General features: G+C 40.7%; 1 protein-coding gene across 6 annotated transcripts in view; it reads left to right on the top strand.

The window, feature by feature from the left end:
• GRAMD4 (GRAM domain containing 4) overlaps positions 1-17,689 on the top strand; it is a 95,225-nt gene that overhangs the window by 50,046 nt on the left and 27,490 nt on the right. For 5 of the 6 annotated variants that reach the window (XR_006414026.1, XM_044423511.1, XM_044423513.1 and 2 more), the window contains 4 exons: positions 5,290-5,410; positions 14,794-14,855; positions 16,575-16,707; positions 17,267-17,292. Coding sequence is in view for 5 of the 6 variants with exons in the window: in XM_044423511.1 (XP_044279446.1) it covers positions 5,290-5,410; positions 14,794-14,855; positions 16,575-16,707; positions 17,267-17,292 (342 nt within the window). In the remaining variant the exon portion in view is untranslated. The remainder of the gene's footprint in view (positions 1-5,289; positions 5,411-14,793; positions 14,856-16,574; positions 16,708-17,266; positions 17,293-17,689) is intronic. The other variant, XM_044423514.1, reaches the window with a different exon arrangement.

Genomic DNA, 17,689 nt, shown 5'->3' with positions numbered 1-17,689 from the left:
GACTGAAAGATGTTCCCCATCCTTGGTTTATTAAGTTGATGGAGCCATAAACTGTGCTTAGTCTTTCTCATGGTGAGTGAAAGTAAGCTAGATTCATGAACTATCATTTGAAGTTGGCATGTTTAACCATGATTAACCAATATTTTCAGATTTTCATGAGACAGCAAACCGCTGTTAGCCTAAAATGGAAGTGAAAGCTTCTGGACTCTTCCTTAGGGCTGCAACAAAGGAAGTAGGGGATGTAATGAGAATGAAGCCAGGGTCAGTCTCACAAAGCTGAATTTCAGTTTATGTCTGAAGCAGCCTTATATGTATGTTAGTCTCGTCACAAATGTTAATTGCTAGTTAGGGAGGTAAATAATTTTGGCTAAGCTAGTGAATGCATGCTCATCTGCAGACAAGGTTCCTACCCATAAAGTTGACATGGACCAGTTGGACTGTTTGCAACTGAGGTCTGATCACTCAGCTCAGTACTAATTATACAATGCACATGATTTAAAATGCTATTTTAGAAAAAGGCTGTAAAAGGATTTGCCATAATTAACATGGACTTAGTAAACCTATTTCTGACTTACGTTTACACACAAAAATAGCAGCATTTATCTTTACAATCAGCTGACGGCATTAAAGTTGCCAATAGCTTTGTTATTCGATGTGGCCAGTGCAAGCACAACATACTGCTATACTTTAAATTTAACTTTATGGGCTCAGTTCCAGCAGGTTCATTGAAGGTTAGTTACTCAGCATCTATCATTCCACTTGGAAAATGCACAGGTATGCAAATATGTTCAAGGAGCAGCTGCTTTAGCTGGGGAAGGAAGTAACATTCAGTTGTTCTCTCTGTGCTCTGTCTTGCCTCAATGCTGTGAAAATCTTCTGTCAGTTCCAAAGCACAGTCCTCTGCGACTTTTCATAGAAAAAAGGCCTGTAAATGCAACCAGCAAAGTCATTTCTGCCGCACCTCAATTGTTTCCCTTCTGCTTCCTCAACTCACAGCAGGAAAAGGCATGGAGGAACTTTGTCCTGTGCTAGTTGGCCAGATGGCTGTGTGCCCACAACAGAGTAGTGAATGTGGCATTTGTTTCTAGAGGTAGGGTAGGGCTGTGTCACTTTCTCATGTGATTACTAATAAATTGGTTGTACTATTCCTGCATTAATCTGCAGCTTTAAAAGCATTCTACTGCACGAACATTTGCATTGGCGCATGTGTTTCTGGACATACTTTCTCTCCAGATAAGTTTTGTTGTAATTTTTGTACTGAGAACTATTTCGCAATGTTTGGAGAAGGGCAAAACTCTGGCAGATAGTGGAATCACAATATGTACAGGAATTAGTCTGTACATCATTAGTCCAGGAAGTGTAAATAAAAGTAACTTTATTTGTTACTTTTATATCCCGAGGAACCCAAGGTAGCATACTTGGCTCTCCTTCTTTCCATGTTATCTTCACAAAACTCTGTGAAGTAGGTTAGTCTGAGAATCAGTGAATGGCCCAAAGTAACCTGGAAAACTGGAGGATTAGAAAACAGGTTTCCAGATTCCCAGCTCAGGACTCTAACCTTGGCCTCAGCAACTGGTATTTCAGATTGTGTTATCTTTAGACACAGCCAACAACTTTTTGTGATACTAGGAATCAAATATGCACCGAATATTTTCATGAGATTCAATTCCCTGTGGATGTCACATTGGAAGAATAGTCAGATGGAGCGCCCCTGAAATGTAATGAGTGCCTCATTTGAGACATTTTTGTGAGAATTGCATACCTATATATTCCATAGGCCACACAGAAAGCTCAGATGCATCTGCTGCAGAAGGCTCTTGCTAAGGGGAGATATACGCTGTACTTTAAAATTGTGCTCAGAATTCTTTGCTGTTTTTAGAAAATAGTCGGTCTTGCCCTCTCTTCCTGCACATGAATAACACAGCAGTTTACCATGTTCAAGGTGTAGAGAATGATGGGGCAGTAGGTTAACTTAGTCCAGTGTTTGTGCCAGCTTCATGAAAGCCTCCTCTGTCTTTAACTTCATTTTATTTTAATGACCTTTAAGAATTGTTTGTACAGGCACTTGGCTTATGAAGGTGGGTGAGAAAAGTAAGGGTACAAAGAAATGGAAAATCATTTTGAGTCATCCTAGGGTTTGTTGTACTAGTATAAGGTAATTATTCTGATGCCACACTGGCATCAAAAGCTTTCCTCTTTGTTCCATGGAGAGAACTTTTTTCTTCCCATAATAAAGGGGAGAAGGAATGTCACGTAATTGTTATGCTCATACACTGCAATGGACCTACACAACAGGTTTTCGTGTGCTAACCTAAAATATGATATGCTGAAGCTGTGCTAGTTCTAGTTTTGGTGTCAGATTTTTTTAAAAACATGTGTGCTAGGTTTTTGCTGAAATTGGAAAGATCCAATTGGCCTGGTTCACAGTAAGCCATGGCATAGTTTGTTGAAATCTGGCATATATATGCCATGGCTCAATGTTCAGATGCAGTGCCATGGCTTAACCCTGGCTTATTTGCACTGCTGTCTTCCTTGAAAAAGAGACATCTAGCAAGAGTGGTATAAAAATGAAATTGCTGTGTATGTTGCCGAATGGGCAGGAAGGAGACAAACCAGAAATTGGGAAAACAAACTGTGGCATATTTACTCATTTGCAGGACAATTCACAAGAAAAGCAACAAACCATAGTTAACATAAACCATGGCTTAATATTACTTGCAAATGTAGCTTTTGAAGCTAGATTTTTTTGGCACCTAATGTGCAGATTTTTGACACAGAGATATAAAATTCTATATTTTCTGAGTGATAAAGTGTACTGCCTAAAGGTAAAGAACTCGCCCACAAGCTTTTCTGTGGAGGTAGGTTACTCTTAGAGTTGTCTTCCTGCTCCTTCATATCATTTGTTATTCAAACATAAATTAATTATGAGTGCCTATGTGCTCTGCATACATACATCACTGTGTGACAAAGAATTCCATTGTTCCTGCAGACATGTGGGCATGGAACTCAGACTGATATACCCACAGCATCCTTATCTAGCTACAGTTATTCATGCTCTGGCAACCTTTTGTTTGGATTATGGTAATGTGTTATAAGTGGGGCTGCCTTTGGAAATGGTCTGGTAACTTTAAAACTGGTCTAATATAGGGCAGCAAGACTGCTAATGAGGACTGGCTGGGGTGCTCATATAAGGCCAGGACCCTGCAATTTATACTGGCTGCCACTACATGTCTGAGCATGATTCAAAGTGATGGTAGTAATGGCTTGGGCCAGGTTGCCTGAAGGGTTGTGCCCTCACATATCTGCTGAGTCTCTGTGATCATCCCCAGTGGAGCCTTCTCCAGAAGCACCTGCCGAAGGAAGGGAGGCAGGTGGCTGCTAAGAAGAGGCCCTCTTCTGTTGTGGCACCTCAGTTGTGGAACAGACTACCCAGAGGGGCTCACCTAGCACCTGTGCTGATCTCTGTTTAAGTGCCAGGTGAAGACCTTATTTCCCTAGGAACTCTAGCCTTGCATCTCTCCTGTTTTAAATCCTTTACTGTATTTTAGATTTCTCTATGACTATTAGATTTTACTTTGACTTTTAGTTTTATTTTATGCTGTAGTTTTAAACTTTTAAATGATTACCAGATATTTTACATTGTATTTTAGCTCTTTTAAGTTGTTAATGGCTTTAGCAGTTGGGTAGTATAGGAATGAAGTAGGTAGATAAATATTGTATCTGCCAAAAATCATATTACCCATAATGAAAACTGCTGTATCAGTTTATTTCTATTGCATACAGTTTGATCAATATAAGCAACACTTCTGAGCATACCTCAGGCAGGGAAGAGGAACCAGTGGGCCAAATTTGGCCTACCAAACTGACCGACCCAGCTCATGAAGAGAAGGGAAGAGAGGCCCTTCTCCGGGAACCCTCCATGAAAGAAATTAGGAGGGTAGGTACTTGGAGGAGGGCTTTCTCTGCGGTGGCGCCCAATCTATGGAATGCGCTCCCCAGAGAGGTCCACCTGGCGCTGTTGTTATTTGTTTTTCGGCGCCAGGCGAAGACCTTTTTAATTAAGCGTCATTTTAATTGTTAATATTATTTGCTTATTTTATCTGGCCAGGGCGACTTATTTTATACTGTTATCTCTTGTATTTTAATTTATGTTGTGAGCCGCCCCAAGGCTTCGGCGAATGGGGCGGCATAGAAATGTTTTAATAAATAAATAAAATGTGGCAAACAGAGCTGTTTGTGCGCTCAGCAGGCTCTCTGAGATACCCTCTGAGTCCTTTATGTAGGGAAGGTGAATTAGAAGATACGGGGTCATCCCAGGTAGCTAACTGGTGGGAGGTTTAGGACAGATAAAAGGAAGTTCTTCACACAGCACATAGTTCAACTATGGAATTTGCTGGCACGGGAAGTGATGATAGCTGCCAATCTGGATGGTTTTATAAGGAGATTGGGCAGGTTCTTGGCTACTAGCCTTGCTGGTTATGGGCTACCTCCTTTACCAGTGGTAGCAAGCTCACATATACCAGTTACTGATGAGTTTGGGCAGGCAGAGTTCTTGCACCCATCCTGCTTGAGGGATTCTATAAGCAGCTAGTTTGCCATCAAGTGTGTTGCTGGACAAGATGGAACTTTGGTCTGATCTAGCATGACTTTTCTTATGTTCTTATATGAAACTTTTCCACTGAGAACCTTACCTGTGTTCCCTTTAGGAGGTTGGAAATGGAGGAAATGTTCCATCACGTTTATCCTAATAGGGCTCCAGTTAACTGTTTTGTCATGCTTCTGAACAGGATACAGCTTTTTCAATATTGCAATGGGACAAGAACAAATTGCATAAGGATCAGTGGGGAACGGGGTGAATAAAAGGCATCATACAATTTGCATGGTGCTGTTGGCAGGGCAGGGCAAATCACAGTGTCTGAGTACTGTTGCTTTGAAAACATGCACGAGGCCACCCTGAATTCAGGGTGGCGTACCCCTTTGGGCTACAGTTTGAGCTGCATAGCCTTTGTTCTCAGCAGGAATCCAGATTATACAGTAAGCTTGCAGGTTAAAGAGAATTTCATTTCCCCATGCCAGTGAAGGAACATGATAATCCACCCATTCAGTTATTTTTCCCTGTACAGTGGAAGGATATGGTGAGCCCAGAGCCTGAAACTGTGATGCAAAGAACTTGTGGGGTAGGCATGGGTGGAGATGGAGAGAACAGCAACCTTCACAGACATTAAGTTCCCAACCAGTTTTAGTGTCTGAAATCAGGGTAACCCTCCTATTTTTTCCCCTTCTTAACAGAGGAGGAACTCAGGAAGCTGAGAGAAGAGACAAATGCTGAAACATTGAAACAAGAGCTAGAAAAAGAACGTCTGAGGAGGATAGAACTGGAACAAAAAGTCAATGAAATTCTTAAAACAAGGTAAGGGAAATATGTTATAAAAAGTGCTGCAAGGGTGGTGTTTCAGAAGAGAGGACTGGCTATATTTAGAGTTGGCACCAGGTGAATGAAGGTTAAGAGAATCTAATGTTGGTTAATTCTGGAATGGAGTGGAAAATTGATTATTATAGTGGATTTTGTAGTAGTGAAATTATTTTTTGTTACTATTGAGTACTAAATGTCTTTCCAATTTATTAAAAGATTCCCATTCCTTCTTGCAGCATGAGGTTGGGTATTGATTTTGGTTCCTATTGTATAATGTTCATTGAGTAAAAATAAAGCCTCAGACCTGCGTGGAAATGTCATTTCTTTAGTGGGCATAACTATTTGCTGTGATATGGTGGTTTTTTGAGCTCCAGAAGAGCTTGATTGAAGCTACTGCGGTTCAGCTCTTGGAAAGCTGAGCCTATCAAACTGGCATGAGTGACAGACAGACAACAAATTTGCAAAATGAGCACAGGAGAAACAGCTTCCTGCAATTGAGGTCCCTCAGGCTTTGATCCTTTTGTTCATCACATACGCAGGTGGAGGGACATCAGAGCAAATGTGCTTCTGCAAATGCTGAAAGGTGTTTAGACGTATTTATATGACAGTGGAATGTAGTTCAGTTCTGAAACACACTTGCTGTTGCTTCTGCTTTGCACCTTTAAGAACACTTTAATAACACATTTGTTCAGACTAACCCTTTCTGTGTAAGTAGTTAATATATGTATTCTGTTTTCAGCAACCTCAAATGTATCTTAATTTCCTCAATTTTGATAGCACTGTATATTTATATGTGCTTATATCTCATTTCTTTGGGATTGGTGAGCCATTTTGTGAATTATTATCTTTGAACAGCAGGACATAAAAGTATTGGATGGATGAAAGAGGTAAGGTGGGAAGAATTCCTTTCCTTTTATTTCTGTCATGCCCATAATAAAGAAGAAACACCAAACAGCACAGTGGCCTCTGTCTTGTAGGCTTCTCCATGAAGATGCTCAGGGAGTGCCTTGTACTTAGTGTAGCATCTGCTGCAGGAGGCACTTTGCCAGTGGAACAAATGTCTAAACGATTTGAAATGGTCCGATCGGCTGTTTGTCTGCTGCAAATTGCATTCTGTCACCACCATGTTTTACAAGCTGTGAGCTATTTTTATCACATCTCAATACTGTTAGCAGTGCCTTATTGTCAAACTGGAGATTGTAGTTTAATTTTGCTATTTCCACTCTTGCCTCCACTTTCTAGCTTTATAACATGGTGCACACAGAAGTATTACATACAAGTCTGTGATTGTTTTTATTTTGTGTGCCCCATATCCATGAAAACTGAAACTTTTGGCTGTTTGGACTAAGACCTTTTGGCAGAGGTATCACAACAGTGAAATATTTTCTCCAGAGAGGCATGGCAGACATCTCCACATTGTGACTGTTGGTATAAAGTAAAATGTTTTGTTAGTTTTCGCAGCTATAGCTGCTAGCTGTGATTTTGGCTTGTAGCCTTCAGTTCAAGATGCTCTATGAGCTAAGATGGACATAACTGAACAGAAGCAAGAAAATTTTGTAGGGCTCTTCTACTACTACTACTCTTCTTGCAAAGAGACTTTACCTCTATGCCCTATTGCAAAATGCTGGCCAGCAGATCTCATCGAAGTGACAAAGGAGTCTATGAATCAGTTGATGGAGTCCTCAGAGGACTATTTTGACTAGTTTGCATTGCAGTTTGCGGATGAATTTGCTTGCACTTGTTGCATTGTAACAAGGTCTGAGATGAATGCAGCCTGGCCATGTTGTTTTGGGCACTTTTCAACTTGTGCAGCCTCAGGACATGGAGAAGCTACTTAGAATACTGAGGCTTACTGCCTATTTTCTGACCTGGCTTGTGAAATCTTCCAGGTCTGGGCTTGTTGTGTGGACCCTGGACATGGTGGATGTTTCCTTCAGGGAAGTTGTAATCCCTGTTGCCTTTAAAAGGCAATAGTGAAGACACTGGGTGGAAGTGGGGATCAGAATTGGATTTTGTTGCTTTGACAATTATTGCCCATTTTCAAATGTTCCAGTCTTGAGTAAGGTGTTAATCTCAGCTCCAGGGAGTATTGGAAGAAAGCAGTTATTTCGATCCATCTCAGTCTGGTTTCTAGTCTAACTATGGAAGCAGAAACAGTCTTGGTTGGCCTGGTGATAGACTTGTGCCTGGGAATGGGTGGTGTTTATATGTGTTGGAGGGCTGTTTGTCCCGGGCAGCAGGGTTCGCCTGGTTTGGATGGGTTGCAGAGGGCTCCTGAAGTCAGTACTGTCTGTGAAAAAGCAGGGAGTAGTGGTGACTCAGAGCACCATTTAGGAGCCTAAGCTGATTTGCCAGTTCCAACCTTACCTGGATGCTGCTTGTATGCATGACAAGATGGGAGATTAGCTTGATAGGGCCTTTTCAGTAGTGACCCTAATTTATGGCACTCTTGGCTAGTTGAAATAAAGAAAAAGTCTGAATGTAATGATGTGATGGAGAAGATTTAGTCCATTATATTTATATCCATGCTTAGCTGTCTGGTGTTTTAGGCCTGGAATTATTTATTTATTAAATTTATATATTGCTCAATAATTGGAGCTCTCTGGGTGGGACAGAAACTGAAAAAATACAACATAGGGTACATTATAAAAATTTGAAACTACCTTGTAAAGTAGAAGAAAAAACAAAGTAGCAGTGCCAACATTTAAAATACAGCAACAAATAGAAAGCATCAGAAACTGAAAGACTAAAATGTCTGGGGAAAATAGAAAAGTCCTTGCTTAGCATCAGAAAGTACACAATATAGGTGCCCAGCAAGACTTTTCTTGGAAACTTCACCAATCAGGGTGGCAGAACAGAAAAGTCTCTCCTTTTAGTAGCAACACACCTTGTTTCCTTTGGTAGAGGCTCCCAGGGAAAGTGATGACCTTTGGGTCCAGGCAGGTATTTATGGGAAGAAACAATCTTTCAAGTAATTTAGCTCCACGCCCTTTAGGGCCTTGGATGTTAATACCAGCATTTTCAATTGGGCCTGGATGTGAACTGGTCACGAGTGCCGATGGAAACATACCAGCATAATATTCTTGGATTGGCCAGCCTCCTGTAACAATCTCGCTGTGCTGCTTTGGACCCATTGAAATTTCTGGACCCCTTTAAAAGGCATTCCCACATGTAATGCATTGCAGTAATCCAGGCAAAGGTTAGCCGGGCATGGATAACTGAAGCTAGGCTATCCCTGCCCACGTAGGGATGCAGTGGCTATATCAGTCTAAACTGATAAATAGTGCTCCATACCACTGAGCTCACTTGTGCCTATTCTGACAGTGTTGTATCCAGGAGCATCCCCGAACTATGAACCTGATATTTTAGGGGGAATTCAGTGCCCTCCAGAATAGGATAAATATTACTAGTTCAGGCAGGTGAATCACCCACTGACAGTACATCCAACTTGTCTGGATTGTGTTGGCCCTTATTCAGGCCATTTCCATACCCAGTCACTGACTCATCTGGGGTTAAACAAAAGGCAAACATTCAGCAAGCTGAATGTTGTTATCAGATTGAAGACACCCTAGCCTGTACCCTGTAACCTCCAACAGGTTCATGTACGAGGGTGAGCCAAAAATTCTCCACACTCTGGCTGTAGAATTTATTTTAATTAACTTTTAGAAAAGACATATTTTTCGACATAATCTCCGTGCTTTTAATACACGTTGTCCATCTGTCAGCAAGCTTTTGTATTCCCTCATTAAAAAATGTTTTAGGCTGAGCTGCAAGCCACGAATGCTCTGCTGTCTTCACTTCTTCATCAGAAGTGAATCTTCATCCTCGTAGGGCTGCTTTCAGGGGACAAAACCGGTGAAAGTCTGATGGAGCAAGATCAGGAGTCTAGTAAGGATGCTTTAACACCTCAAAACGATGTTTTGCTGAGTGTCGACAGAATCATTGCACATGTACGCTCAGTGTTGTCATCAGCCGTGGAAGCGGACAGGCATCCAGCTCCTTCTTGATGGCTAACCCTTGTGCAACGTTCCTTGAACTTCTCTATCCATTCATACACATTTCTTCATGACAAAACACTTGCTCCATACTGTGCACAAAGTCTTCCATAAATAACGGCACCAGGTACACTCTCAGACCACAAAAAACAAATCACTGCATGCTGCTCTTTTTGTGCAAATCACAAGTGGGGCATCCATGTACATCAGTTGCAAATGAACTGATGTAACATGTTCACACCTGCACAGCAGTGACTGGGGAGACAGTAGCCTTGAACAGAAAGTGCTGGTAAGACAGTGTGTCCAACAGAGGTGTTAATATAACTGGAGTGCGGATAATTTTTCACTCACCCTCGTAAATGTTGACCTGTATGAGGATAAGGTCGAGCCCTGTGGAAGGCACTGAGCTGCCAAGGCAGAGAGCCGTTAGACCCCCATTCTGGAATTAGCCATCCACATAAGGAGTGGAATTGGTGCAATGCAGTGCCTCCAACTCCCAGTTCAAACAACCTGCCCAGAAGGATGCCATGTTCCTTGGCCTCAAAAGCTGCCAAGAGTCCCAAGAAAATCAGCAGGGTCATACTCTCTGCCCCTCTTCCAGCAGAGATCATCCAACTGGATGACCAAGGCAGTTCCATTCCCAGACTAAGTCTGAAGTCCAGCTGAAATAAATCTAGCTAATCTGTTTCATTCAAGAGTGCTTGGAGTAGACTGGCAACCAGCCACTAAAGCCCAGGACGTTCTGAAATGGAAACAAATTGGATGTAATGGTATACTTTTATTGTTTTTCTGTTCATCATTGTTGCATTGTTTTTTCTGATGCTTTTAACTGTATGCTGCTAAAAGAAAACAGCATTTTGTAAGGTGGACAATATTATTCTTAAACAAATAACTGTCCTCCAAGCTGGAGGAAGTATAATGCTTCCTGAATACTCAGATCTTCTGATCCAATTTGACCATTGTGATCCATGATTTAACAGAGATATCCTGTGGTCTCTAGATAACTTCCCAGGGCCATTGGAATATCTAGAAATACCACTCGAACTCCAACCTCATAGAGGAAGCACCATGGAAACTGGCCTAAGCCAGTCCCAGTCTCCAACCTCACCCTGATCCTGAGGAGAAGTTAAATGGGCTCTGAAGCCTAACAGAATTTCTGCTTTCGGAGAATGGAGAGGCCAAAAAAATTCCTTCACTGTTCCTCTTGTCTCACTGGCAAGAGCTCAGCAGAACTTAGGACAGGACAAGGCCCCTGAGATCTGAACCCTCTGTAGCTAGGGTTTGTCATTCTTAGGAATATTTCTTTCATGTGTGAATCTAACAAGCATGCTGTAATGCAGGGTTCTGGAGCACCAGTAACCAAGATTAGAAGTGGTCCCATGCAGTACTGCACATCAGTCGAACTATTCCTGATGGCTGGATATGGTGGTTTTTTGGAGACTGTTAGATCTGCAGTGGTCGTCCATACAGTTTTTCCTTCGTTCTTGTGAGTTCAGGAACAGTGCCAGTATCAGGATATTTGGAAAGTTTCTTAACTGGCCAGATGGTTTGCTATAAACACATGAAACATCTATTTCTGTTCTTTTTCTGCCTCATCACTTGCTTTTATGTTGTCCTTTGGCTGTATGCAAGATTAGAGAAGCATATAGAATTTATATTCAAGGTTGTTTCCTAAACGTCTTCTCAATTGGCTTTTCCCCACAGTTTACTTTTACCTTATTAAACACTGATATTGTGAGCAGAATGGCTACTGTTGATGAACATTTTTAACAACCCATTAAGATTTTAAATTATAGAAGGACTATAGGAAGATGATGAGAGTGAAGTTGCATATGCTTTGGAAAGGAAGGACATTGAGGTCTCTTTCATGTCACCTCTCAATTTCCTAAGCATATTGTTAATTTGTAAACAAACACCGGAGCAGTTTTTCTTGTAACCTTTTTAGGGCTCTCTCCCCCCCCTCCCCATTTTTCCCTCAAGGTTGAAAATACATTAATGAATGCAGCTATTGTTTTCTTTTTTTTCTATGAATCATGCATTGTGCTAATCAGTGCCAAAATGATCAGACAGGTATCTTTCTTCATTAGGCTTCCAGTGTCCCACATTTCCCTTTGCTCGGTTAGTAGTTTCTTCTATAGAGTAGTTTGTCTTAGAATCATCAGACCTCAATTCCCAGCATTCTTGGCTGTCGGCCATGTCGGCAAGTTTTTTCTGGATGCTGAAGTCCCAGACTTCTGGAGATCTGCCTGTCCCTGCCAGCGTTCCGTTTCTTTCACCTCCAGGACAATGCCATCAGCCATACGGATTGGCAGGAAAAGGGTGCAAGTCAATGCTGGATAGAGCCTTCTGGTTCCAACTGGTCATAGGGCAGTGAGCGCATTCAACAAGGCGGCTTTAATTTTTCAAGACACTTTAATTTTTAAATCCCGTTTCAGTCACCTTTGTGGCACACTAATGAGCTCGGCACACCATGTGGGAGCCATTGCCCTGGTAACTCATTTTTGCCAGAGTTTGCCTCCACAGCTGCTTAGAGACTGAAATAGCCTTGAAATGGTAAACTTTATTTAAATACTTCAGTGAGTGCTTGGGTATAAACTGACCGGTGCTTAGCCTTGGAGAGATTTAAGTTCCCCAGAAGCTTGATAGCAGAGCACACTGTTGTTTAAGGTGGCTAGCTTGCATATTAGTGACCACAATGCTACTGAATGGGAAGAGTTTGGATCTTTGGAGAGGAGTGAGAGTAGGAAGAGCGATATTTCTGAAACAAATGTAATAAAGCAAATTGCTGTGTAGCAAGCACAGTCTCTTCCCAAGACCCTTGTTAAATGTCTGGGCTGTGCTTAGAAAGCACTGGAATAAACAGATGCATCCTGGGTCAGGTTTGCTTTTTCAACTTGCCTGTCACAGATACTGGCTGTAAAACTGAAATTGTTTGTTATTGCTTGGCGCTGACTCTTAGGGTGTTTGTGTGGGCTGGAGCTGAATGAAGGCATATGTAAACCTGCACTTTGCTGCTGTGTAAAATTATATGTCATTAGCCATTCATGACCAGCTCTAAATGGCATTTCACGCTACTAAAATTGCCATGTGACTAAACACAAAGGAGCCTGAGCTGGCTTACGTGATAGCTGCGGCATTTTATCAATTAACAGAAATTAAGATGTTAAACAGATACAGTGCTTCAGCAGCATGACGTGTTTTATTTCTGCAACAGGTCCCAGGTTATGTCATGAACAGAGATCTTGCAATTGACACCTTCTCTGAGATTGTCCCTAATTAAAGACTTTGCTTCAGAGTTCCAGCTCTGGTTTCAGGGCAGGCAGCACATCACTAATGGTGCTGGCTGTACACAATGCTCAGTCATTGTTTTTGTTAACCATGGCTTGTTGCTTTAGCCAGGAAACATCTTGCAGGTGAGCAAATAAAGCACAGCTAGCTTTGCCTTTCTCTGTTTTTTTCCCTCCCCTGCGCATGTTGTCAAATGAACAGTTTCATGTTCAAACCACTGTTGCTGGACAGGTCTGTTTCAGGGCAGACAACAATGCAATCAAGCCAGGGATGAGCAACAGTTTGGGCTCCAGACGTCACAAGCCAGGCTTTGTGAGCCAACAACAAACCACAGGTTCTAGCAGTTGGTTAGCATATCATGATTTATTTGGGGGGATGGTGTCAGACCTAGCAAGCCAGATTTCAACAAATTTGGTTACATGCAAACCAGGGCCACTGTGTTACATAAGAAAATAAGAAAAGCCATGCTGAATCAGACCAAAGGTCCATCTAATATAGCACTCCGTATGCATGGTGACAAACCAGCTGCCCACAGCATCCCTCAAGCAGGCTGGTTGCAAGACATCCCCCCGCCCCCAAGCTTTTCCGCAACTGGTATGTGCAGGCATGCTGCTTCTAGGTAGCACACAGCCAGCAAGACTAGTAGCTACTGATAGCCATCTCCTCCTCCATGAATCTGTCCAAACCCCTTTAAAAGCCATCCAGAGTGGAAGCCATCAGCACTTCCCATGGCAGTGAATTTGTTGTAAGCCGCCCCGAGGCTTCGGCGAATGGGGCGGCAGAAAAATGTTTTAATAAATAAAATAAATAATAAATAAATAAATTCCATAATTTTACTATGCAATGTGTGAAGAAAAGCTTTCTTTTATTTGAAAGAAATATTTATTTCTTATTTTTCTTATTCTTATTTATTTTATGTAAGCCATTCCGAGGCTATGCAATGTGACAGCATACAAAAATTCTAAATAAATAAATAAATAAATAAATTTGCCCGAAACCTTCCATCAGTCAGCTTCATGGGATGATCCTGCATTTGACTGATGTGAGAGTGGGAGAAAAATCTCTCCCTTTCTACCTACTTCACACTGTGCATCATTTTAAACACCTCTATTATGTTTCCCCTTCCCATTTTTTGTAAGCTGAACAGTCCCAGTTGCAGCAGCTCCTCAAAGGAGGGTGGCTTCAGGCCCTCATTTTTGTCACCCTTCTCTGTGCTTTTACAACTCAATAATGTCCCTTTTTGGGTAAGGTGACCGGAACTGAATGCAATGTTCTAAGTGTAGTCATTCCATTCACACTCTCTGGGCCAACGTTACAAGAATGCTATCATCACCTATCTTGCTACCTGACCTGGATGAAGAACTTCCCCTTTCAAGGGATTCTTGTTAAGGCCACATAAATGTACATAAAGCAGGACACAAATGCACCTTAACAAACAGAGGGTAAACAAAGACACCAACGGAGACATGGCACATCAGTGCGTACTAAGACCTCATTTCTTTCAAAACTGCAGTGGCATTCTTGAATTTTAGAAAACTTGTAAAGCTTTTTTTTTCAGACCAAGGCTTACTGGGTTACAGTGGTTTCTGCTTGTCTGAAGGACAAGATTTTACGTTTGTCTTGCACAATCTACTTCTAGAACATCTTTTGGTTCAAGAATTATGTTCCTAGAGCTGGCAGGAAATGCAGATTTGATTTGTTCCTTGTAAATCTGTGTGCAAATGCACAGGTTCTGCCTGCCTGCCTGCCTGCGAAATGAATTCACTTAACTTAATATTTGGGTGTGGGTGAAGGGCCCTTATACAGAATTTGCTGCTGAAAGTGAATAGAAGCACGTAACCCTGTACTGCAAATTTGGCTGCCAGTGTTGCATGTCAGCTCCCTCTTTTTATCTTGTTTTTAAACATGTTTGTATCAGTCAAGAAAATAGTTGTTCCACATATTTCTTATTTTTATGATGGATACTAAAAACAGATACAGAGCCTCTTCTACCAAAGCCAGTACTCATATGAATGATGTGGAAATCTTTGTCATTGTTCTTCAGTGGATGTACTGTTCTAAATTGGTCTCATTTTTCTTCCCTTTGGTTTGTTTTAGAGCAGAAGAGCCAGCTCCTGCCCAGCAGCCCCCGAAAGCACAGGCACAAGCCAATGGAACAGGTACTAGGTTGTTCGTAACGCTCCTCATGATTCCGCCCAGGTTTTCTCTCCACCAGAGGATTGTGGGAAAAGTCCTGTAAAAGATGGGTGAGGGGAAAGGGGCTACTAGTAATTCTGCACTTAGGAGATGAAATGTTTGTTTGAATGTGCACTTCTCTATGTTAATTCTTGAGACATGGGAGCTACAAAGTCATTTCCTATTATAGTAGACATGGGAGATAAAATTATATTATTTCAACAAAAATTAAAAACCAAGATTTTAACATTTCAGTTGGATGTTGTCTTTTTTAAAAGGAAAACACTAGGATTCTCTTAAAATATCTGCATTAATATTAAATACTATAGATGTAATCAATGAATGCATCTGTTGCATCATGTGATTCCAATCTCTGCTGAATCCAAGTCAGGATTGGACACAGCAACAAGACACGATAGCTGATACCTTTTGCTGGGTTGTCGTGTTGTGAGAACCTGGTCATTGAGTTAAAAGAGGCTTTTCTATGTAACTGAAGAATCCATTTGATCCTTTGTGAACTGTGACTGCATATACTTTGCTTACCAAACACAGGCATTTCATTTTTACTGGAGGCTAATAAACTGCTCTGGTTTGTACAGTCACTGCCAGACATAACTTCCTTATATCATGGATGAAGCAAATGCCCTATCACAAAATTGGCATTTTATTTTTGTCTGCAAGTTTGTTTTTTGTCAGGTTAGCGCTGAGCCAAGGCAGAATGAAGCAGAAGCAGAGATAAAGAAGGGAGAAGGACAACATTGTCCAGTGCACAGATTCCTGTATTTCAATACTTAACCTCACATACCGTGTGAGGTACTGGTCATAACTTAACACAGATCCTGTCTGAGAATACTTTACAGGAGCTCCCCAGTGGCTGGGGACAATGGGGGTTGTAGTCAATAGATCTGGAAAGTGCCAGTTTGGGAAACGCTGCTGTAAAGGCATTCCTTCTATAGGTAAAAAAGAGAAGAGCAAGCAAAATATTCTGTATAACAGCAAGAATGAAACTGTGTGAACACAAAGCAGCTTTTACTGGACCTGAAAATGTTCTTGTCTGTCAGAGGCAGCATGGGAAAGAACTTTTGTATTTTCTGATTAGATGTTCTTGTTAGACTCTATAAACATTGGTTATGTAAGCATTACTTCTGGAGTAAAGACATTTTTCCTGTCCTCTACAATAAAATCAAAAGTGAAGGTATTAACAGCACAGATTTTTACAGAAACTCTTATAAGTGGACTTGCACTGACAATAATGGACATGTTCTTCCAAGTTTTGTATGATATTAACACCAGATGTTGCAATCACTGGAAGCTCAGGCAAGATGTCAAGATTCAAGATGGCTGGCAGAGCTCCATCTTATTAGCTACTGGGCTTTTATTGTAGGTCAGCCTTCCTTAACCCAGTGTTTTCCAGATGCTTTGAATGCCAATTCCCAGGAAACCCAGCCAGCACAGCTAGTTTTCAGGCATTCTGGGGTGTGTTTGCCGTAAGCTGTAATGCTGATTCCTCTTTAAAGGTTTTCCACAGCTTCTTGTTCCAGAAAAAGTTGTCTCCCAATGTTGTATCACTGCAAGATCTGTAAATCCACGTCTGTTGTCATCTGAGGACTTCTGTCTGTGCTTTAAAATGATTGCTTGCACAGTTGCTGTTTTAAACTGGCTGTTGAAATGTAATTGTAATGGTAATGTGTTTTCATCATTAGATAAACGCAGCCATATGGTATGTTCACGAGTTCAGAAGTGGGTTTATGACAAATTTGGGGAATATATTGAAGACTTCCGATTTCAGCCAGAAGAAAACACAGTAGAAACGGAGGAACCTCTTAGTGCAAGGAGGTAAATCCATTTTATTATTTAAATAATACTGAGTGCTAAAAAGGAAAAAAAGAAAGAATTGTGATCAGTATAATTAAGCAACAATGAGCAAAGTGTTAATAAAGGCTTATCTGAGTCTTTTGAATAATGAAAAATGCGAGATAAAAGAAAGCACAACACAGGTTTGCAGTAGGATAGGAGTAGTAGTACTAAAAAGAAGAATCACCAGGCTAAACATTTATGCTAAAATTTATTAATATCAGCAAAAATGCATTTATCTATTTATTTATGGTACTTGATAGTATTATTATAAGTCAAATAAAGGTTGTATAAACATGTAAGTTTTCAAAAGGCTTTTTAACACACACTTTTTATTTTATAAGCGCACATCACATACATGCACACATATTTTAATATAGCATATTTGTTTTGGAAATTCCTTTGAGAAAGTGTTTTAGGTAAGATGGTACATTTTAAATAGATTTAGAAGCAACTCTTGTGTCTGATAGACGAATAGAAAGCAAAAACGTTTTCCTCCTTCAAAGATGCATATCATATGTTGTACTTTTGCATTTTCCAGGCTTACGGAAAATATGAGAAGATTAAGTAAGTATCTTGCAAGTGTTTATGTAACATTAATGATATTTATATAATAAATATATGGTATGTAAAAAGTGTTGACTAATACGTAAGTGGATTTAGTAACAATATAGGTGCAAATTCATTTGCTCACTGTCACAAACATACAAGGTGGCATGATGCTATCATGTAGAATAATAAATCGTAAGCATCTTTTTTGAAATCTAACCTATAAAAAGCATACATTGAAAACAAGTAAATACTTAGCCTTTCATATGAACAATCTTGTACAAGAAGGGCTAATTTATCCAGTTCAAAATAATTCTCTAGCCACTCCCAAAAAACTTACCATGTTCTATAAGTAGTCTGTTGGTGGGGTATGAGACTGTTTTTTATGTTTTGAAAACTGAAATGATGACAGTAC

Source organism: Varanus komodoensis, unplaced genomic scaffold (assembly GCF_004798865.1).
Source record: "Varanus komodoensis strain SLA01 unplaced genomic scaffold, ASM479886v1 scaffold13_3, whole genome shotgun sequence".
Classification (NCBI taxonomy): domain Eukaryota; kingdom Metazoa; phylum Chordata; class Lepidosauria; order Squamata; family Varanidae; genus Varanus; species Varanus komodoensis.
The sequence above is the reverse complement of the archived record's forward strand: the minus strand, read 5'-3'. Positions and strand labels throughout refer to the sequence as shown.